The following is a 24,388-nucleotide window of genomic DNA, read 5'->3' on the forward strand; positions in this document are numbered from 1 at the left end:
TTGCAGTTTTACTAAATATTGCAGTGTTTAATATAAAACATTTCAAGTTCTATATGAAACAAATAAAAATACCACTGTCCAAATTTCATCCTGTACAGATTTTGTAAACAATATTTTATGGCTTACTTTAAAATGATATAATAAATTTGTTTACAGAAGAAACAGACTGCAAAATAACTCAGTTTAACATATTTACAATAAGAAAGTCAAATGGAAACAGACAAGTAACAAAGAGAAGTAAAAAATTTATTGCAGTATTTGTTCCGCCAGTGTTGCTGGGGATCCCTTTTCTTGTATTATTAAGGGTGACCTAATACATCAAAATCTACATTTACAAAAAAAATCCTCCTGCAGAAAGGCCACAGATACTGCATGCTTTTTTTTAACAATAATAAATTATATATCTGGAGATTCTGCATTTTACAGCCTGGAAAACAATGTTCTCCTGGAAACTGGGCTAAGCTAAAGAAAGCCATCCGCCTCTAGGTTAAACTCCAAGAACACTTTATTAAGAACATTAACAGACTAATTTCCAACATTCACTTATTTTTAACAGAAAAAAATTTTCAAGATATAAACAATTTTTGTTAAACTATAATACAGTGGGAGTAAAAATGAACTGAGTAGTTTTGGCTGCACAACAGCGAAGAAAGCTCCCACAAAAATGTTTTTTAAACATTTTTATTACTGGGTTTTGTGAGTGTGTGTCCCGTATTCCATTTCTGCTCTCTTAATAGAACATACAAGAGTCCATTTTTGCCAGAAAGCTGTATTTTTCAAGTTTTTTTTTTCTTCTTGAAGCATTTCCAATGAATTTGGCTAAAATGTACATATTCATTAGCTGGAAGTGCCATCCTTGGCTGCATACAGTGATCGTAAAGTCTGAACAACTTTAGTAGTCAGCTTATTAGCGCTCGTTAGAACAATTTTCTTGTAAATAATGTCTGATTCTTTAATAGTGTCTACCCAAGGCACCAGTTTACGGCCATCACGACGCTTAGCTTCAGCCCAGGTGCCACTATAAGAGCCTGCCATCCACTGAACACTGAAGCCATTGTTCGTTTTTTGCACAACCTTTGCAATCTGTGGTCGGTCCTTATACTTAGGGCAGCGAATTGCAATAACGTCCGTAACATCCACAGTTTCGTTATCCTGTGATGACACTTCTGCAGAGTCTGAAAGTCTTTTTGACCTTCTTGAGGGCTAGAGGGAAGGAAAAACAAACATTTTCTTTACAAAATGCTAGTTATTGTAAAAAACAAAAAAAAAAAAACAAAAACAAACAAACAAAAAAAAAACAAATTACATCCACTCTTTTTGAGCTCAGCTTCCTTAGGCAAACAACAATTTCAAGACCAAAAACATGAGGAAGTTACAACTACAACACAGTAAACTTGCAACAGTTACAAACTAGAAATGATTTTAAAATAAAGGTACATAATTACACAACTACTGTGAATTGCCAAATGCCCTAACTCCCTGTAAATTGTTCAAACTGATCAGGCTGTATTCTTAAAATTTATACATTTTTGAACAAATGTTTACACTATTTATTATGTTAAAAGATTTAAGATCAGTCAAAGCATGCTTTTCGAATAAAACTGCTAAGCAGTTGGCTTTATCTATGGTTGATGTGTACTCAATACTTATAACTCCCGATTCCTTAATGTTACAATATAATGAGACTGTTTAAAATTCCAGGACTTTAGGCGCAAGACCAGTGTTGGTAAGTGCGGGGTTGTTCACCTTTGTAGGTATGTTTATCCTGTCCCCATGGTGCACAACCATGCAGTTAAACAGAGGGACTGTGGTTCATAGGAGCAAAATCATTGACAGTGGTGATGTTGACTGGTCGTCACAATTACTCTTCAGCCATATAGGTAGCAATGCTTCCTGGGGGAAGCTTAAAAGTCACCTAAGTTTACCTAGCAGTTCTGTTATCACAAATGAGAATTATACATCTGCATGGATTATGGCTAAAAAGGGACCCTGAAAGAAACACAATCACTTTGCTATCAAATAAAAGAACACATGCAAGTGAGCATGCCTCCACCCAAAAGTACAAGGAGAGGCAAACTTTAGGTGCACGTGTTAAAATATGCAAACAAAAATAAGGCACTGCACACCTTTATGAGCCTTAAACTTGAGTTGTTTTTTAGACCACCACCAAACTGCAGCAAAACTAGTTTCTCTCAGAACAGCTTCATCAATGCTTAACTTTAATATGATATAAAGGTGCTGTGTCTTCTTGTTTGTGCGTGTGTGTGTGTGTGTGTGTGTGTGTGTGTGTGTGTGTGTGTGTGTATATATAAAATTATACACATGCACACCGTGTATATAACATTATACATATATATATATATATATATATATATATAATATATATACACACACACACACACACGATAAACACACACACACATACACAGTATGCATAATATGCATTAACTTGGGAATGACCTGGCTCATGATACCTACAACACTCAGCCTGTATAAATGCATGCAATAATATGGTTCTACAACATGCTCTGGCAATATGAACTCCTGAATCCACAGGAGACCCTTTTCTCAGAGAAGACAGAGTCAGAGGTAGCTATTAAGACTTAATCTGTTTCTGTAGATGAGGTCACTGGGATGATTCAACAGCTCCAAAATAACAAGGCTATGGGAGTGGATGAAATCCAGCTGGGGTGTCATGATTAAGGTGCCTTTTTATGGGATGTTACAGGGGTGTCATGGTTAATGTGCCATTTCAGTGCTGCATGGAAGACAGGAACAGTATCTCCAGACTTGAAAACAGATTATGGTTTGCATTTTCAAAAGGAGGACTTGAGGGTGAATTCCTACTACAAAGGTAGAACTCCTTCTCCTCCCTGTGAAAGTCTATGCCAGGATAAAAAATCTCCATCCAAGAGTACAGACAGATTCAGGAGAAGTAATGAAGTTTCTATCCTTGTCACGGAACAATAAATCTACTGTTTGCCCCTTGCACAGATACTGGAAAGGTCATTCGATAATGCCAACCTTGCTGAAATGTGTTTTGTTGATCTGAAGAAGACATATGACCAAGTACCCAGGAATACCCTGTTGGAGGTGCTGCACCAGTATGAGGTTCCAAAGTCAATGCTGTATGACAATCAATCTAAATATTTGTAGAATGAGAGCTGTACATGCATGCTCGGTGATAGATATTCAAAGTGAGCTCAGAATTCTGCCAGGAGTGTGCCTCATCCCCTCCCACCCCCGTTTGTGATTTTTATGAACAGATTATCAAGGTGCAAACAAAGCTTGGAAAGTATTCATTTCGACTATGCAATGACTGAATCTTTCCTCTTGAGCATAACTGTAAAGAGACAGGGGTGAGAATTAGCACTTCTAAATCTAAAGGCAATGTTTTCTCCCAAAAAAAAAGTGGATGAAGAGGCAGCAGCTACCTTAAAATGAAGGAGTTTATTTTTGGGTCTTTCTGACGAGTGAGTGTACAGAGAACTGGAGACTGGACCAGAGGATGGTTGCAGCTGTAGCAGTTCTGCAGACGTTATACTAGACTGTGGAGTGAAGCAGGAGCTCAGTCCAAGGAAGAAGCACTCAACTTAACATAATTCAATGCCACAAAGAAGCATAACATTATTCCCCCACACTCCTACCTAATTCCACCAATCTTGATACAAATCATGCTACCTAAGGAAAGGAAAAGGACAAGGCACTTAGTCATTTGAGCCAGTAGCTGTATCATTGCCATCTTACTACCAAAGAAGCTGCTCCTTCCATCTGAGAAAAGGCAATCTGAAAACATTCATATATTCACTCACCCTCTTGGTCAGAATTGTGCTCCATGCACCTTCCATATAAAAGTACAAACTTTTGTACGTACTGACAAGATAAGTGAATTAATTCTTCATGAAACCTTTTTAGCCACCATCCATGGTGCACAAATGGAATATGCAAAACAGACCGTTAAAGCAGCCAGTCAACATGTTTGCAGGAAGTATAAAGAACCTCTATGAATACTGATACTTCTGACAATTTGTGTGTACTCTAGCTAGAGAGAAAGTACAGAAATCTTTCCATAATGGTAGATTCCTTCTCTTCACTGTTGCAGCATTCATTATAGTGGGGGTGCCCCTTCCAAAGGCAGCTCGACATCCAGTAAGTATACCAAAACCTTTAGGTTGCTAAGAGTATGCCGTACATCACACATATACTCAATGTGTACAGCATAGGACATAAATGTGATGTTGGACGTACCATCTTTAGAACTGACAGCCCCAGTAGGAATGCCAGCTCAAGGACTGGAGAGGTACCAGGCACATCTAGAATGGAAACGATCCAGGGGGGAGGGGGGAGGAGGGAGGGCTTGAATACTGCAGCACTGAAGACAATGACATCTTACCATTACAGTAAGATTTTACACAACTGTACAATGTCCTTCCATTTCACTGTTGCAGTACTCCTTACAATAGGGAGAGTGCAAAGTCTTATGACAAAGACAGGGAGGAGGAGGGACCAGCAGAGCACTATAGGACCCCATGAAGGATGGCCCTAGCAAAAGCAGCTCATATAAAGGAACTTGCAGTCATCAGGCACCTTTTGGGAAGAGGGGGCTGAGAATCGTGAACCTGAGATGCAGTAGAAAAGGCATCCAACAAGGCAGCCAGGAGAGGAAGAACAGCAGAAAGTGTAGGACAGTCCATTTACAAAAGGGTTGTAATACCTCTATTGAACCTCAGGGCACCTGGGCAAAAACCCATTTGAAAAATTCTATCATTTTGGAAACTGTGTCGCCAAAGGGAATCTCTTCAAAAGGAGAGTCAGGACTAGTGGACTCCTCTTCCTCAAAACCAGAATAAGGAAGAAGGAATCTGAGAAGAATAAGCAAGGGATTCCTTACCCTCCTCTTCAGAGATATCATGTTCCCTAGGTCTCTTAAAAAGAAAAGACGACCAGGGGGTGAGGGTGGCTGAAAAGAAACTTCTTAAGGTGGCTTCAAAGCCATAAGGGCACCAAACAAACCTTACGTGAAATTCTGCCATTCACTCTGAGGGTCCATAAGAGCAGGAGAAACATGTTTAGTTTTTTTGTTTTTTTTTTCTTTAGAGGGACATCAGCCTTGTAAAACTTAGAAGGCTTAGACCTTGTACAACACTCTATAATTGTAGTCGCTGCAAAATCTGAGGAACACCCCTAGGCCCTTCAGTAATAATCAGCCAATGTTCCCCCTGAGCATCTAAAGTGGATGTGTGTAAAGCCGGATCCATGCCAGCTTCCGAAGCAGTTGAGACAGAAGAATCCAACCCAGGAACTGGGTGACCTTCTAGGCTTTCACTAGCCTCAAGAGATGGCAGAGGCGGCACAGCCAAAGAATCAGACTTAGCTTTCTTGGCCTTCTTCTTTGCGGATGGCTGACCCTCCGAGTAGGAAGTTCCTTCCATAGCCTCTTTTGCCAAAAGTTTAAGACATTGATTTTCTAAATATATGGCCAAAGAGAAAAGCCGACAACGTAGTCTCTTCGGAGTGAAAGCCTGGCAAGCAGAACATGACGTACGGCTATGGGAAGCACCTAGACAAAATAAACACTGCCTGTGATGGTCTTTATGTGGAATCTATCTCCCACACTGGCATTTACCCTTTCTGGATGACAAACCCCACAAGCAAAAAAAAAAAAAGATACACCCCAACAGGGAAAATGTCTGAAAACAGCATGGTGAACTAGCAAACGAAGAGAGCGTTCAGACTGATGATAGAATATGGCATTTGGACTGGTACCAAAGTTCTGAGGATAGTATGTCCAACATCACCTTTATGCCCTACCACACTGTAAGCAAGAAGCATACTTTTGATGCCCGGCATATCCTTAGCGACTTAAAGGCTTTGGAATACCGGCTGGATGTTGGGCCACCTTTGGTAGGGGATACCTATTGTAAGGAATACTGCAACAGTGAAATGGAAGATCATGAACTAGAAGGAAAAAATGGTAAACTACTAATAATGCAACATATGGACATTTCTGTGCAATACACAACAGCAACTTAAACATAAAAATAACTGTCTCCGTTGAAAAACTGAGATAAAGCCCTGACCATAACTCAACAACTCCAATTTAATTAGCAGCCTGGAAGTTGGGAGGACACTGCAAGGATAGAACAGCAATGACGAGACAATGCCTACTCTCCTCTCCCAAGAGAAAGGGTAAGGTATGCATGTTAGAATCCCTGATGGAGACCAAAGACCACATAAGAGCACTTCCGCTGGGGCACAGGGTCTTCTGAGAGGTTGTCAGTTGCAGAAATAGGTGACACATCCTTGGTGTGGCCTGCTGCGTGACGAACTCCAAGTATGTTACTGAGCATGTGCAGCAGGGAGGGGTTTGGGCTTGAGAGTTATAGTATCCCAGAATAATGGACGATGGACCCGCATCCAACACTTGACTCTTGCCCTCCAAGAGGAATGAATGGGCTACTGACTTTCACCATCTGGTGGAAACGGCTTACCTTTGAAAAGCTGAAATGCAACTTGTCGAAAGACAGTTGCACGAAAGGATGTTTTCAAGACCACAGCTGAAAAAAATGCATCGAATGTGCAATGAGCAAATGCACATTGACATTTGCTCATTGCAGATTCGGCATTGTGGGTGTGGAGTGCGCTATAGTGGGGACCAGGAAATGGATCCATTCCCCACTGTAGTGCATCCTCGGAGTTAGAATATTAAAGTAAGGGGTGTGTGGAGGGTGCAGGACCCCACATGGGGGGTGCAAGGGGGCTTGCCCCCCTGCATTACAGTGTGTGTTCAGCATTGTAGTTCAAAACCCAGCGAATCTGCTGTTTGATTTGCTGATTTTCAAACTTCGGTGCTGTTCGGAATGATGGTTTTGTCATTTTGGTTTGCACAAAGGGCCGTTCGACAGGTTGATTTCCAACCTTTCAAAGGTAAACCGGTGAAAACAATTAGCTAATTGTAGGTGGAAAATGAGGGATTTGTGGCTGCTTTAAGACTGGCAGCAAAACAGCCACAACAAACTTCAGAAGATGTGCTTAATGGATTTAAAAAAATACCTTGATAGTATGTTCTTATAGCCATTTATCGTTTATTTTAATGCAACCAGCTCTTCTGGTTACATCTAGTAAGCTACTTCCAATGAATCTTTAACATCGTTTTGCAAAACACAATCACCTACACCACTATTAATCTTGGCTTGGTTAGTGGCACAGGTACCACAGGGCTGCCTTAGGGAGTAGGCTGAATTGGCTTAGTCACACCTGGCTAGACTTAAAAAGTAAAACGTCATGGGTACTTAGAAGACATGTAGCTGAAACACTGATATGTCCATAAGAGGTCATTTGCCTACATCAACAGATTTAAGGTATTATACAACCTTGAAGACTAAGAAAGGAAGCTGTGCAACTGGATGAACAGAAACAGTGGTGTCTGGGAAAGGAGACTACACCACAATAGAATGGAAAACTGAAGAATGCCAACCAGCAAAAGGCTGCTGAGACTGAGTCACAGCTGCAGGTGAACTCACTATGCTATAAATAAGGTTTCCTGTACTGCCCCCACAGAGGCTTGGAAGACTATGCCAACTCTCTGAACCCAGATGGCAGTAGAGGAGGCAAGGGAATCAACTAATGCAGTCATGGTGGGTGCTGAAAAAGACTACCCCTGAAGCTGGTGCTGGGGGAACTGCCAACTAAAACACAGCTGGGCTTAAGGGACAGCCGATGGAGACATTGTCAACACAGGACCAACTGGTGCTGATACCACACCTAGTAGATTTGGCATGATTTGGAATTTTCAGTTACAATGAACAAATCTAGTTGCAGTTATTACCACAAAATATTTCTTAAAAGTACTTTGCTTGAAACTCTTCAAATGTTTGTCTTACTTGGCTTAACATACTGGCTATAGAATTTCACTCTCCAGGAAACAGCAAGCGAGCAAAGCTCTAAATGGTTATCTAATTCCAAGTTATAACCCCACCTCCTTCCTGCTCAGAAAGAAATGAGCATATGAGCATCACCTTTACATAATGAGACAAAAGCGCACTGCCATGTTGCTGAAAAATGGGAGAGAGACGCACAAATATTTTAGGATAGACTGCCACAGCTTGGTGACAGTATTCCATTAATGTACTGCTATATGACTGCCTCAGCATAACAAATTTTAACCTCTTCTCTTTTTAGTTATATAAACATAAAGCAATTATATATACATGCACAACACAAATACAGAAAAGGAGCAAAACTTTTCCAACATTAATAGCCAGGACGGTACTGTGCGTGTTAGACATAACGGTTAAAGTCTTCACCTTCACAGAAACAAGTTACAGGGTTTGATTGTGACCTTAGGTTATTGGCTATGCTTAAATTGGCACGTCAGCACAGTTAGCCTAGTATTCATTTATGAACCTATGACTATGCTCAGTTTACAAAGTGTTTCTTAAACCAACTGGTAATTTTATAATCCTTGCAAAAAAACTGTTAACGTTTTAAAAACTTTAAGTTGCAATATATTTCTTAGAATGCCACATGGCAGTGCTGCAATATTTCACTAGGGCAGATGATTTTTTTATAAATATTTTTATAAAATCACAAGTAAACAGTGACTCAGGTATACACACTGAAATAAAACAAAACAAACCACAGTAACTTTTACATGTACTACACAAGTTTCTTTTATCATTCACTCCAACATTACAGTCCCTTGTTTTCCTTGCCAATGAAGTAACAAAGGGGAAAGAGGATACCTCTACCTTGTTCCTCTGTTCAAACACAGCTCGTCAGAGGGGAACCCTCCCAGTTCATTCCTGCCTCTGATCCTTCATACATCCTCTTACTTAACTGTATTATTTTATTAGAAAATGCAAATCTTATCATTGCCTTAATTCATAAAATCCCAGCTGACTACTGAATGCTTTCTCTGCATCAATGCCCACAGACAGAGGTGTTTTCTTACATTCTGCTTACCTTTGGATCATTGCTGTTCAATTAATGTTATCAAATGTTTTGACTCCCGTCCGAGTCACCCAAGGAGTCAGGAATTTGAAGAAGGATGGATTTGAGGTGCTCTGAAATGGGAACTGAACTATCCTTAGGACGGAAGGCAGGTGGTGACAGTCACTAATAAGCAGGGGGCTAAGAGTTGGGAACATTCTCTTCCCATGTGGATGGACAGGTGATGACTCTCTCAAAGAACTCTAATACCAAAGCTGATTCCAAAAGCACCATGGAAGCCACTACTAGTGCCATCTCTGGCTCCAAACAGGAGGCAGCAGACTGAAATAATGCCTGCCCTCAATGGCCTACTTGGGTTTAACAATGAAATTAAAGGAGACTAGTTGCAAACCAAATAACTCAGAGCCACAAACAGTCCAGAGAAGATTAGCATTGGGGGGGGGGGGGGGTACATGATATCAGCCTCAGTCATTCAGTGCCAAGAAACGCTAGGCTCCAAGGGTTTTGGAGTCGAATATGTCAGATGCTTAGTTTGTGCTGATGGACAAGGTGGCACAGACTTGGAAAGGACCAAGGCTGTCTTTAGCTCCAAAACCACCAGCACCAAGATGGGAGCCAGAGAACGAACAAAGGAAATAATCAGGCCTACTCTCTCTGCCCTAGTTGTAGAGGGGGATAGGAGGATACCCTAAACTATCTATGCTTTCACAAAATTGCTCATCATTCAGTCCACCACACTCTTGGCACACCTGAGGAAAGGTTTTTTTTTTTTTTTGGGGGGGGGGGGTCCTGGAGCCATTAAACCTTAACAGGACCTGCTCAGAGGATAGACTGTTTCTTGAAGTGTCCTTTCTCAGGGACCTATCAAGAATCACTACCAGATGAAGGTCTGCAGGTAATGGTTCTGTTATACTCAGAACTGAATCAGAAGTTAAAGAGTTACCTTGGGCACTTTAGGAGAAGAAACGAGGATGAAGAACCATTCAAATTCCTCTTTTTCTTTTCTCTCTTTTTTCTTGGATTTCACTTTCTGGAAGTTTAGCTTGACTTTTCTTAAAGCTTTGCAAAGGCTGAGAAGCAGTCACTGGCTGAGTATCCTCCTATGGCAGGGAGAAGGCCCCTCAAGAATTAATTTACTAAGCTGATCAGGTAAAGAATGCAGTCCAAAGGATTTATGTATCTCACACTGGCATTAAGGGACTTCGGCCCCAGCCATACAATACACTGGTCATATTTATCCTGGTGTGGGATTTTGTACCCAAAGTCTTTTCCACCACAACAAATTTGATATACTCCAAAAACCCATTAATGATTAGTAGAAAAGAGGAAAGAAAAACATGGTGAAAGGAAAGAGGAGCAAAGCGATACAGGAGGATAAACCTTTCTTGTCAGAACAGGCTAATGTAGGTTTAGGTAGTCCTCTGAAGTCAAAGAGTGGAAAGAGGATAAATATATGTATTGAGTATAAAGTACTGCAATATTCCAATATTTGCAATGAGCTGTTCTAATATGGAAATTACAGAAATATGAAAATTAGTCAATTTTCTGACAACCATCAATAAAGAGTGATAGAGGACCACTTCTGGTACTAAAAGCAGCAAACAAAATCTGGGAGACAAAGAAAAGTGTGTACTGCATCATGGGAGATGGTATAGAAGCTTGAGTGCTGGAGTAGTCGAAAAATTGGCATCCTGGATTCACCATGAAGGCTTAAAACCCAACCATTGACACTGATGGAATGAAAACAGGTTGCTTTACTATATAATCCTTTATTTCTGCAATTCAACTCAGTAGCTAGGAAACCTACATGACAAAGTGCACTTAAAAAATTATCCATACTTGACATTAAAATAATTACCGTTTTAGAGATGGACAGACACGGGACTGGTGAAACATACTAGTTCAGAGGATTGGAACATTTTATCATTTGATAACCAACCTAAACGGGCAGATTTTCAGCCACAACCTTGATCACAGAGACATACCTCTCAACCTCAGAGTAAGAAATCTGGACAAAGTCATAAATAATGGAGAGGACAAAGGCCCAAAAATAGGGACAATTTTTAAATATTGCCCTTAAAGACTTGGAAAGTAGACAGAATAACAGGTTTTGCAGTAGCATGAATTTTCTGAAGGTTATGAAGTCTAAAACTGAAATGCCTGTCAGTATTTTCGGACTTAAATCTTCAATAATTTGCCTATGATTTGCTAGAAAAACACCATTTTATGAAAAATGGACCAAAAATATGGGGAAAAATCTGGACATTCTGCAAAACTCAGGTCTATATTACGTCGAACTAAAACAAGTTCGAACGTTGTAATACTGAACCCTAAAGTCCGAAAGTGGAAAATAGCGAAGCTTTGGCACATCAACTTTTTTCCCAGGGAAAAAAATCGGTGGGCTGTTTTTGGGGCTTTGCTATTTCCTCCACTGTGGTGCAATCTCAGAGTTGGTATTTTTAATTAGGGGTGTGTGTGGGAGGAACAGGCCCCACATTGGGGGGTGTGGGGGCAAAGCCCCCCACTTCAGTTTAGGTTTAAGGTTAAGTTCTTTTTTTGTTGTTGTCAAAGAACAGTGATTTTTTTCCCTGGGGAAAAGAAATCGCTGTTCTGTGCTTTTGGTTTTGTTGGATTTCGAACATAACTGTTCGATATTACAATGATTGAACTTTTGTAAGTTCGACGTTGTGATATAGACCCGCAAAAATCTGCACAGTTGAGAGGTATGCACAGGGATGAGGATACATACATAAATGTCAATTCAATACATCCAATCACATCACCAACAGGTGTTTAGAAAGTGTAAAGAAATCAGACTAACTGGTGAAAATGCATGCAAACTCCACATGGACAGTGAGATGATGTCAGAACACTACTGCAGATCTGTGAGAGACAGCTTTCATCAAAGAGCCAGTATTCTGAATCCCAGCACATATACATTTATCAGTGCTTAAAATAGTAGTTTTATAATACACCAGACACTAAAATCTTAAAACAATGCATTATGACTTCTAATGAACTTTGTAAAATGCAGCAGCTACCACAAACAATCATACATCTTGAACATCTTACCCCTGGTGTGCCACCTCCTCCTTTGTCTTCTCCTTCACTTTCTTCTTCCTCCGTTTCAGCTGCATTATTTTTAGGGCTTTCTTTAGGACTGCCTCCACCAAGAAGTGAGGTAATTGCTTTATTACGAGCATTTGTACTGGCAGATGCCTCCCCTTCTTCATCTTCCTCATCAGGATCCAAATGCTCCATCAGTAGTTTGAACTAGAAAACAAACAAAAATAATTAAAAAACTCGAAACAATAAAAAAGTAGTGGCCATCACATGTCCTAAGAGATGTTACTTAGAAACAACATTACTATTTTCCAATGTTACACAAGAACAGCTTCTTGGATAAAAAATATCAAACACTATATATGACATTATATAAAAGATTCCAATGGTTATCAGGTGATCTGATATGTGACCCTCCCCTCAGGTCTGTGATAGGGATTATAGTTCCTTCTGTTCAAATGCAGTAAATTAGCCCTGGAAACTACCACATTTGGAAGACGTCATAACAAAATTCTGAAGTTTTGTGACTGCTGTACAAAACAGGGACCACAAAACTTCAGAAGCACACAAATGCAAAGGATGTTCTAGAAGAAGAAAAAAACTCTTTCAAAAGTTGTTTTTTCCCATGGGGCAAGCCCCTCTGTCCCCCATCCCATAATCCCCTGCAACTTATATATATATATATATATATATATATACATATATATATATATACATACACATATATATACATACACACCAACTCAAAGACTGCACTGTGGGCAAAAGACAACCCTCAAGACAGTGCAGTCTTGATATTTAACTCAACATTCTCAAAAATGCACGGTCAGCTATTGACAAGTTGACTTCATGGGAATGAAGCTCAGTAAAATTTTGTGAAGTTTGAGAAAGAGCATTTTAAATAACCCTTGGGTGTAGTAATGGGTGCGGCCTGCACCCCAATGTTTGCCAATGCAGCATTCCTGAGATAGGAAATGGAGTGAGTGTTCAAGCTTCTTGGTTTTATTTATTGTGCTGGGTATTTTAGATACCTAGATGACTTGCTGATCATTTGGAAAGGAATTATGAAGCAATTTGAAGAGTTTTATCATTGCCTTCAAAGCAGTACCACTTTTTTATCCTTCACTTCATGCATAAGCACGAAAAGTATTAATTCTCTGGACATTACACTCTGTAAACACCCCTGGACATGGCTGACCACGCAGATTTATAGAAAACCCACTTTTTGCAATGTGTTTCTTTCCTTTAAGAATAGTCATCCCTTCCACCAGAAGAAGGGCATTGCTAAAAGGCAGCTGATCAGAAATTCCAGACTGACATCTGAAGACTCGAGTGTTTGCACCAATGTGTGTGTGTGTAAAGTCTGTTTATGGAACTGGATTATCATGTTCCTTTATTAGCCGAAATTCAAGATAAGATCTGGGCTAGCAGAAGGGATAGGTATGCTCCAATTATAAGTAGTGGGTTTGTCAGAAAGTCTAGAAACAAGGGTGTTGATGATGTCTTCCACTCTAACATGGTATTACATTTTTCTTTGAACACTAAGGACATTGTGGATATTCTCAACAAAAACTGATGGCTGTTAACAATATGACGATGGAATTAAGAAATATTTTTCAGAGGTCCCCATGTTTACATTTAAAAATAAAAGAAACATTAAACAGTTACTGGAAATGCTGATAAAGTACAACACTGGTGTTCCAGGCACTATGAAGTGTGGGTGTTGCGGACAATGTGATGTTATTAATTCTGACCCAGATGGAACGTTATCAAAACTGGCATCTTTTAGTTGCAGTTGCAAATTCAACTGTCATTCTAACAAAGTGATTTACCTGTGAACACATTTACAGCTTTTTACGTTGGTAAGACAAAGAACTCTAAGTAAGATTTACCAACATACATATAGTATTAAAAAGGATTGAAAAAGTGCTTTGGCCAGACATTCGCAAACCTGTACTGGTTTTAAGAAATTTATCTTTTTGGTCCTGGAGCAGATAAAACTGGTGGTTTTGCTGGTGTTTGGGTCAATAAGATTACTGTACTGTGATACGATCTGGCAGCTTAGACTAGATGGTGCGAATGCCCCAGGGTTGAATGAGTATATTCTATTATGAGTGAACTTACAAGAGCAGCAGCTTGCATTTGAATGAAACTGCTTTTTGGTGTAGTGACTGTTGGGTTGCCATTTTATTATAATTATGTTTCATTTAAGGTTGTGGGTTACAATAACACGTGATGTGTTTTCCTTTTAACCTAATCCTGCCATAGCTTGTTTTGGATTGCCTCTGGTGTGAGGGTGTGCTGCATCAGCTGCTTTCATTCATGTTTTTTTAAGTGGATGTGTTTCAGTTCATTCATGGTTCTGATGAGGTCTACCAAAAGATGAAAGTGCTTAACTGTAGTGATTTTACTTGTTTTAACTGCTGCTGTTCATATCAAATTGAGTTTCTGATACGTTGCTGGCTCCTTGGATTCTGTTCTTTTGTGAATAAATGAACCTTGATAAAGGAATAAGAAAGGCCATACGACAGTAACAAATACTGTAAAACCAGAGAACAACTAGCTCTGAATGGGTGCTGGTTATGTTGCTGGCACCAACCTTTTATATTTGCTAATATATGATTTGCTACTAGCAGGCTTTCTTGCCTGCACTAGTATTTCCTGCATGTTCTCAGTAAAAAGATGCCTAAAAGGAATTAAGACCTTATCAATCCAGCAGTCAATTGTAGTTGACTGATGTCAGGGTGTTTCAAACACACCTGTTCTTGTGTGAGTAGATCCAGTCTGTTAGGAAGCTTGTAGCAATTGCCCTTGGCCATTTCTGTTAGAAGGAAGAGTCACAGTTGCCTGGGCCAGAAAAGTGTCACTACAATGATCCTGGGGGACTCCTCCTGAATCTTCAGAAGTACCCAGGTAATTAGTGGAAAAGGTAGAAAAGCATACAGGAACACTACTGTCCAAGGAAAAGAAAAGGTGCCCGTCTTCCTGGCCTTCTAACGTGGAGTGCTGGAAGAGAATCTTGCCAGTTGACTATTCAGAGAGGTGGCAAAGGGGTGTACTTGAGGAACTCACCACAGAAGGATCAAATCTTGCAAAACCCCCAATCTAGTTTCCATTAACAAGGGTCTGCCCTGGTCCTGCACAGCCTGCCTGCCACACAACTTTGCTCTGACAGAATGCCTATGGAGTGAAACTGGTTGTTAAGTTATATCCCAAGCTAAGATGGCTAGTCTGCAAAAGGGGGTATGACCCCCACCGCACCTGCTGATGTACCACAAGACTGTGCTACCGTCTGTAGCAATTTGAAGAGGGGACCAAAGATGATTCAGAGAACTTAGTGCCTTGTTCAGGGCAAGCATCTCTGGTGTTGCATTAGTTCTTCATGTCCCACACACCAAGCACTTTTATCCCTTCTGAAACTGCTCTAAAAGCAAAGTCCGAGGCGTCTGGGGTGACTGACTGCTTTGGAACATTGGGGGGGGGGGGGGCTGGATTTAAGGATATCTGTGGTCTCCACCAAAGGATAAAGATATGGAAGGTTTTGTTTAAGATTATTTTAAAATGTGAAATACCAACATTTTAGAAGAAAACTGTGATGGTTGTAATACCTAAAAGACAGTACAGACCCATCAGACTCAGCTTCATACAGACCCAGTTCAGTTTTAAACCACAACTATAAAATGCTTACGTCTGTACTAGCTAAAAGAATGGCAAAGGTGCTGACAAAATTGATAGATATGGATCAATGTGATTTTGTGAAGGAAACATTTAACATTAACAGAACAATGATGATCTAGAGGGAAGAAGAATGTAAAAAAATGCTGTTGGTGGGTCTTGATGCAGAAAAAAATCATTCAACAGTGTAAAAGCTGGGATTTAATGAGAAGGGCACTGGAAGCATTTGCACTCCTGATAGAATAATGTGGTTAATTAGGAGGATATATGAGGAATCCGAGGCAAGACAAAGTGGGATGTTCCTCTCTAACACATTGTGCTTGAACAGGTGAAACAGACAGGGGTGTCCTCTTTCCCATTTTTTATTTGCTACATATTTAGAGCAAATGGTAAAGAAATAAGGGGCTTAGAAATTCAAGAATATAAATAACACTGTAATCAAAAAATGTTGGCTATTTCCGGACAATGTTATTTTGCATCTGACAAATCCAGATAAGGACATCTTAGTATTGTGGAACATCTTGAAGCAATTTCAAGCCTTTTTGATGTATAAAATTAATGAAGATGAAACAAAGCCTATAACTGTAAATTATGTATCCATACATGAAGTGGTTCAGCAATACCCACATTTTTGGTGGCATGATAAGGTGAAGTACTTAGGAGTATGGATTAAAAGGCTTCTGTTATGGCTGCTAAGGATATGTGGGAAGAGACTAAACAGAATACATTACAAAAACTGAGAAACCAGAGCATGTTTGTGGATGTAGACGTAAGATAGTAGCAGTGAAAATGTTTTTAGTTTTAGTTTTATATAAAGGCCAAACATTTTTATCAACCAGAGGAGAAGTGCACAATAACAGTTGGAAGGAATTTATCTGAGAGGGGAAGACAGCAATGTTTAAGTGGGATAAGCTGATCCTTTCAAGAAAAAAAGGGGGTTTAGGATTACCTAATTTGAAGAGGCATTTAAGGGTCATATACTGAAGACAAGCAGAAAGTTATAATTCAAAGTAAAAAGGGATGATGACAAAACAGGAAAAATTCAAGAAACGACACTGTGGAATTTTGGATGCAGATACTTAAGGAGAATAACAGCCATACAGAATATTACATTCATAAAGTAGCAGAAAGTATTTTGACAACTAAGCCAACACGAGAATGAAGGAAGGAGATTTGACCGATAAGGATGACTACAAGTAGGGGTACAGAGAACAGGCTCAAGGGGGTGGAGTTTAATGGAGAAAACTGGCCAAGGAATCAAGGTATTAACTAGAGAGGGAAAGGTAACAGAATGGGATGAGGCCAAGAAGACATTTGTACTGCAGGCTAGAGTCACTCTTCCTTACCAGGGACTGATACCACAGGATAGGCAAAGAGAAAGGGAGTAGGGAATCTTAACTGGAAAAAAAAAAACTTTGGTAGTGTTTTTAGTTGAATCTAGAACAGAAACTGCTGTTAAAAAAGAAATAATTAGTAGGGCATATAAAACTTTACAATAACTGTAAGAATCAATCAGAGGAGATTAGAAAAGATTGGGAAGAGAGATTGTATAAGCTACTTACAAGGGAACAATGGGAAGACATATATACAACCCCCAAACGTGCAACAAGGTCTAGAGGTTTAGGATTTTTGCTTGGAAGTGTTCTGCACAGCTATTTTTATACCTAAGCAGACTCCAAAGAATTTTTCCTAAGACAGATGACAAACATTGGAGGTGTGATGGGGAAGAAAGAGGTAACTGGTAACTGGAAACGTATGTTTCTGGGAGTGCAATGAATTTGCAGAATTTAAAAAATCCATACAGAGTACTCTGCCAGAAATATTGGGTGAGCAAATGGCTGTAACTAAGGAAATTATTCTTTTGAGCTGGGACACAGAATCTGAATTGCCTACACACAATAACATCTTGTTAAATTTAATCCTACTAGCTGCCAAAAAAGCAATTACTAGAAAATGGAAATCAAAGTCTAAACCAACTGTAGTTCAAAAGACAATCCCAGTGTTTAAAATTAGGATCAGAGTTGACAAAAGTCGCACCCATTTTGACAAGTTACTTTCATTCTCACCCACTGCATCATTTTACTTTTAAATATCCTGCAAATCCGCAGTTCCAGGCTTATTTCAGCTCCCAGGATAAACTAATCTTTGGATTTGTGTTCCCCTCCGAATTGCAATGGATAGGGGAACTATGCCCCCAGCTCCTGGCTCACATTTAAAAGCAAGAAAGCTGTGCTAGGGAAAAAAAGGGACATCAGTGTATGCTTCTACAGATGTACAAGCAGCCTGCTCATAAATAGTGCATTTGTCTAGTAGTATTCACAAATCAGCACATATCAAACTAGAAGCTGAAAAGTGAACATAAAAGTGTGTCTACTAATGCTCCAACTTTCTGTCACATACTCGCTTTCTATGGAATTATTAGCAAGTCAGAAGGTCGCTACACCAGGCTAGTATTCAAAATCAGAATACAGTACAACATGAAAGAGAAATAGAAGTTATGTTCTTACCATAACGTTCCATGTTAGTTGTCTTCTTCTCGCCTTCTTCTTGCTGGATGGGTTCGGAGCCGACCTCGGCTCCGACTCGGCCACTCTAAAAGCTCGAGAGTTGGTTCCACCGGCTCGAGGCTCCCCTTATATCCCACAATGCTAGGCGAGAGTTACCTCAGATCTCGTTTGTAAGCTAACCCCAGCTTATAAAAGTAAAAGAATAACTCTAAACAGAGTCCACCTCTAACAACAGGAAGAAAGAAGGGTGACCTACATCCTGAACCAGGAAATATGCACAACAGCATATGCCTAAGAAAGAGGTGGTAGAAAGAGAGGTCACAATCACAACTCCTCTAGGTCTGTCCAGGCCAGGGGGAAGGAGGGTGGGACGCAAGAAGAAGCAGAGAAGAAGACAACTAACATGGAACGTTATGGTAAGAACATAACTTCTATATGTTAAGTTGTCTATCTCGCCTTCATTCTTGCTGGATGGGACCGCGTCCCTAGCACCTTGTCCCGGGTGGCCTAACGGAACAGACTCCTGAGAACAGTGGAACCAAAGTTAGCTCTATGCCTAGAAGCTAAGTCCAACTTATAATGAGAAATGAAAGTGTGAGGAGTAGCCCAAGTAGCCGCTGCACAAATGGTGTCAATAGGCAGTCTGTCTTGGAAGGCTAAAGAAGTAGCCAAAGCTCTGGTGGAATGGGCTTTAGGTTTATTAGGCAGTTTTTGGTGTCTAATTTCATATACAAGGGAAATCAAAGATGTTAGCCATCTGGATAATGATACCTTTGAAACTGAAAGTCCCTTTCTGCTTTCCGCATAGGAGACAAACAGCTGATCAGATTTTCTGAATTGTTTTGTTCTATCCAAGTAGTACCTCAATTGACGATGAACATCCAGGCAGTGTAATTTTTGTTCAGAGCTATTGGAATATTCTGGAAAAAAGACAGGAAGGTCAATGCTTTGATTTAGATTTGACGTTGAGACCACCTTAGGCAAAAAGGACGGGTTAGTTCGTAAGGATACTCTGTCCTTATGAAACAATAGATAAGGAGGTCGACAGCTGAGTGCTTGAAGCTCTGAAACTCTTCTAGCTGAAGTAATAGCTACCAGAAAAAGAGTCTTCCATGATAGCAATTTTAAAGAACAGGAGACTGCAGGTTCGAAAGGGGGAAGAATCAAAGAAGCAAGTACTAAATTTAGGTCCCAAGGAGAAGGAGGATTTCTTATAGGAGGTCTGAGAAGAAAAACTCCTTTCAAAAAGGCTTTGCAAAGCTTGTGGGACATTAAGGCAGATTCAGAAATACCCACATGAAAGTTAGAAATAGCTGCCAATTGAACTTTTAAGAGTAGAGGGAGATGAACCTGCATGGAAGAGTTCAGCTAGAAATTCAAGGACTAATTGGATGGAAGCAGTGAAAGGATCTATGTCCTTTCCTTGAGCCCAATATGTGAAGCGTTTCCACTTACTCAAATAAATCTTCCGAGTGGAAGATTTATGGGAAGCTATCAAAATATCTCGAACGGAGTGAGATAATTGAGGAAGCCTGGCTAAGGTTGGAACTGGAGGAACCAAGCAGTGAGGTTCAGAGAGGGGAGGGAGCGATGAAACTGACCCGACTGATGGATCAAAAGATCTGGAACTAGGTCCAGATTCCACGGTCGCTCCAAAAGAAATCGATGTAGAAAGGGGAACCACACCTGTTGAGGCCAGTAAGGAGCAATGAGGATCAATGAGGCCTTCTGAGTGATAGCTTTCTGTATCACTTGAGAGATTAGTGGGAAGGGAGGAAATGCATACAGAAGTCCCCGGGGCCAAACTTGGACTAGAGCGTCTCTGCTGGGTTGGCCTGGTAAAGGGAATAGAGTGAAATATTCTCTGCACTTGCTGTTTTGGGGAGTAGCAAAAAGATCGCAGCAAGGCTGACCCCACTTGAGGAAAATTTCTCTCACAACAGAGTCTTTCAGAGACCACTCGTGAGGCATGAGGATAGCTCTGCTCAACTTGTCCGCGATTTGATTGGACTTCCCGGGGATGTGCGTTGCTATCAGAAACCGCTGAGAAGAAATCGCCCATTGCCACAGTCTGAGTGCTTCTCGACACAGGGGGTAGGACCTGGTTCCGCCTTGTTTGTTGATATACCACACTACAGACATATTGTCCGTCTGGATTGCTATCGTTCCCAAGGGAAGAGAGTCTTGAAGGGCTTGCAACGCTAAAAGCACTGCTCTCATCTCTAGAACATTTATGTGCAAGTGGCATTCTTCTGGTTGCTATGTGCCCTGGACAGTTCTGCCCTGATAATGCCCCCCCCACCCGATCAGGGAGGCGTCCGTTGTCAGTGTAGCAACCGGAGGGGAAGGAACAAAGGGTCTTCCCAATAAGAGCTGAGGGGAAGACATCCACCACAGAAGATGATTCCTGCATGTTTGCGTGATCATAATGGTGTGGGACATCGGAAGTTGCTGGTATGACCATTGTGTGAAGAGCATCCATTGAAGGATTCTCATGTGGAATCTGGCTAATGGAAGCAAAGGTATGGCAGCCGCCATAATTCCCAACACTTTCAGAACTAACCTGGCTTTGATTCTGTTGTTGTTGAAAAGGAGTGAGACCAGTTTGTGAATGTCTGTTATTCTCTGATGTGTTAGTCTCGCAGACATGTTTACTGTGTCTAGATTTGCGCCTATGAAAGTAATAGCACGACAAGGCGACAAAACAGACTTTTCGCAATTTATTGAAATACCTAACTTTTGACAAATGCGAAAAGTGTAATCCCTGGCCATCAGAAGGAGATGCTTGGTGGGAGCTGTGAGGAGCCAGTCGTCCAAATATGGAAACACCTGGAATCCTTGTCGTCTCAGGTGAGAAGCTACCACTGCCATGCATTTGGTAAACACCGGGGCAGTGGTGAGACCAAAGGGCAGGGCCCTGAACAGAAAATGACTGGTTCCCAGCCTGAAGCGGAGGAAACTTCTGGAGCGTCTGTTCATTTTATGTGATAGTACGCATCCTGAAGGTCTATAGAGCACATCCAGTTTCCTTTGCCCAAAGGGAAGGATGGATTGCAGCGTGACCATCCGAAATCTTGTTTTCTTGACTGATCTGTTCAAGATACTGAGATCCAAAATTGGTCTCCAGTCCCCTGTTTTCTTTGGAACTAAAAAGAACCTTGAGTAGATTCCGGATCCTTGCTGGTCTGATGGAACTGGCTGAATTGCTCTTTTTGCAAGCAGTTTTGAAATCTCCAAAACCGCTAGATCCCTTTGAGCGGGTGGAACATCTGGAAGGGATTTTTTTGATTGATTTGGAATGCGAAGAAAGGGGATAGAATAGCCTTCGGAAATGATGGACTGTACCCATTTGTCTTGAGTCAGGGATAGCCAGGCTTCTGGGTACAGTGACAATCTTCCCCCGACTGCCTCCGAAGGTGGGCAGTCCGGCAACACCTCAGGGATGCTGAAAGGGCTTGTCAGGAAGGCTTCCCGATTGCCCTGGTTCTGCGGACCCCCTGCCCCTAGGGCGACGTCTACCATTGTTATTCCCGCCTCTGCCGGGGAAACGACTCTGTGCGTCAGGCGAAGTCCCTTGAGATTGTTTACGGAACCACATCTTTCCACCTTTCTGGCCTTTGGGGTAAGGCCTAGAAGGAGTAGAAAAACGGACTCCGACGGCAGAAAGGGTCTTGCCATCAGTTTCGCACCTAGTCAAGGTTTCTTTCACTTGAGGACCAAAGAGAGATGATCCATCAAATGGGGAGTTAGTGAAAGACGTCTTGAAGGGGTCCGCAAAATTGCATAGCCGCATCCAGGCATGCCTACGTAAGGCCACACCTGTCCCTGCGGCTCTACTCGCTCCATCAGCTGCGTAAGAGAAGGCATGGAGGAGTTGGTTATGGAGTTAAGGGTAGCCAGCTGCGTATTCATCTTATCTTGAAAACCCGCAGCTGTAGGGTCCTTTAACATTTCACTCGCTTCCTTGATCAAGTCCCTTTGAAGACGAGTAAAATGGCATAGGTAGTTCAGCGAGCGCATGGTAAATGTCGCTGACGAGAACATCCGCTTCCCGTACCTGTCCATGGACCTAGATTCCTTGTTAGGTGGATGGACAGGTACTGAAGGATCAGCTAGCTCCTTCTTAGTGGCAGCAGCTACCACCATAGCATCCACTGAAACTCCTTTTGTTAAGAACTGTTTGTCTGCTGGTGCGTTATGGGCTTGGAGGGCCCCCTGGGAGTGGGGACCACTGAATCAGGAGCCGTCCATGCCTTCTTAGCAACCACGTGCATGAGGGGGGCAAAGGGGGGGGGGACACCCAGGAGGTGGAAGGGCGAGAGCCAAACGCCTCAAGATACACAGATTCATCCTCCGAAGGGTTGAGGGCTGGCCAATTTCCCTCTGTTTCAGGATCTCTAGAATGTCTGCAAATGAGACATCTTCAGAAGGGGAACGGGGAACCCTCAGAATCATCCAAATCTGTGTCAGGCGTGATGGACTCAGGTGAGTCAATGTGTTTCCTCTTACACTTCCTCTTCCGAGGGGCTCTTCTGCCCAATCAGGAGCGGCCTCGGAAGAGGATGACATCCCCACCGGGGGTTCCTGAGGAGCTGGCTCTCTCCGGTCCCGGATCAGGGCGTGAGTCGACTTGACCTGAGGCACCGTGAGGGAGGGCGGACGGAGCCGACTGTGGAGTAGAGCCAGGCTCTAACACACTCCGCATGACCTCGAATGCACCCCTGTCAGGCAAAGCCAGAGGTCCCCGCTCCGAGAAGCTAAGAACCCCCCTCGGCACCGACAGTGATGGCTCCGAGGCCGATGTCGGAGCCGAACTCACCAGCGCCGAAGCACCGAGAGGGAGAGGGGGGTCGGACAAGGGTCCGATGCCACCCACCCCTCGGAGCCGACGAGGGAAGTCCGGCGCCGAGATTCTTCCAAGGAAGAAATCGGAGCCGGCGACGGAGCCGAAGACAATTGTATCGGCTCCGGCGCTATCACAGTCTCGGTTCCGACGCGACCCGGCTCCGAGCGCAAGAGAGTCGAAGGAGGAATATATTGATGGACCGGGCAGGCATCGACTGATGAGTCGGGCTCTGAAGCATCTGGGCCAGTGCCTCGGACTTAAGAAGTCGACTCACTACCCTCTGAAGGTCATGATCCGACAGCCTCGATGACCTAGAGGAGTGAGATCTTTGGCTCGTTCAGACAGCAGGGGAGATCCTGGAGCCGAATGAACGGAGCCAAGAGATGGTGACCTGGACCTCTTCCTGGTTGTCGGCTCCGAAGGTCTGGTCGGAGCCGACACGGAACTTAATACCTCGGCTCCAGCCGAGCCGAGGAACCACAGAAACTGTGGACTGAGACTCATCGGCTCCAGCCGGAGCCGATGTAGACAGAGGTTTAGAAACCTTAGGTCTCGGCTCAGTTGTCGGAGCCGAAGACCTAGATGCCTTAGGGGGGTTCCTGTAGATACAGAAAGGGAATCCTCTGGCTTGAGTAAGCCCTTAAAATTAATTTATTTTTTCTTTCCTGCAGGACCCTGGGGCTGAAGCCATGGCACACAGCACAGGAGTCCTGCAGGTGCAAAGGTCCCAGACAGTAGACACAAGAAATGTGAGCGTCTGTCAGAGACATTTTCTGACAGCACGCATCACACTTCTTGAATCCGGAGACCTTTGCTTCTTTAGACATATCTACAGGTGTAATCACACACACAGTCACAAACACACTAATTACACCCTGTCTAGTTTAAAATATAATAAACCACTAACTAGGTTTTTAAAAGCAAAAATAACACACACTCTCCACTAGGGAAAGAAAAAAGGCCTGTAGGCCCAAAGGAAGAACTTAAAGTTCTTGAGGGAAAAAAACAGGAATTTTTAAGAAAGGGGATAAGAATTTCTCTAAACTAAGGGAAATACGTAAAAATATTAAAATTAAAGGGGTTTTAATAGACTAAGTACACAAGAAAAGTCACTTACCAAGAACCGGTAGAAAACCAACACCTCGATAGCTGTAGCGGCAAACGAGATCTGAGGTAACTCTCGCCTAGCATTGTGGGATATAAGGGGAGCCTCGAGCCGGTGGAACCAACTCTCGAGCTTTTAGAGTGGCCGAGTCGGAGCCGAGGTTGGCTCCGAACCCATCCAGCAAGAATGAAGGCGAGATAGACAACTTAACATATATGGTTTCTACTATTGTTTGTCCGA

At 42.0% G+C, this 24,388-nt stretch overlaps 1 protein-coding gene across 1 annotated transcript in view; it reads right to left on the reverse strand.

Annotated features, from left to right (window-relative positions):
• Positions 1-225: 225 nt before the first annotated feature.
• The window catches only part of NIPBL (NIPBL cohesin loading factor), a 4,951,262-nt gene continuing 4,927,099 nt past the window's right edge, over positions 226-24,388 (reverse strand). The window contains exons 45-46 of the mRNA XM_044076429.1: positions 12,025-12,225; positions 226-1,203 (exon numbers count right to left, since the gene is read on the reverse strand). Coding sequence (XP_043932364.1) covers positions 838-1,203; positions 12,025-12,225 — 567 coding nt within the window. The 3' untranslated portion in view covers positions 226-837. The remainder of the gene's footprint in view (positions 1,204-12,024; positions 12,226-24,388) is intronic.

Source organism: Protopterus annectens, chromosome 1.part0, assembly GCF_019279795.1.
Source record: "Protopterus annectens isolate FY-2018-M chromosome 1.part0, PAN1.0, whole genome shotgun sequence".
Classification (NCBI taxonomy): domain Eukaryota; kingdom Metazoa; phylum Chordata; order Ceratodontiformes; family Protopteridae; genus Protopterus; species Protopterus annectens.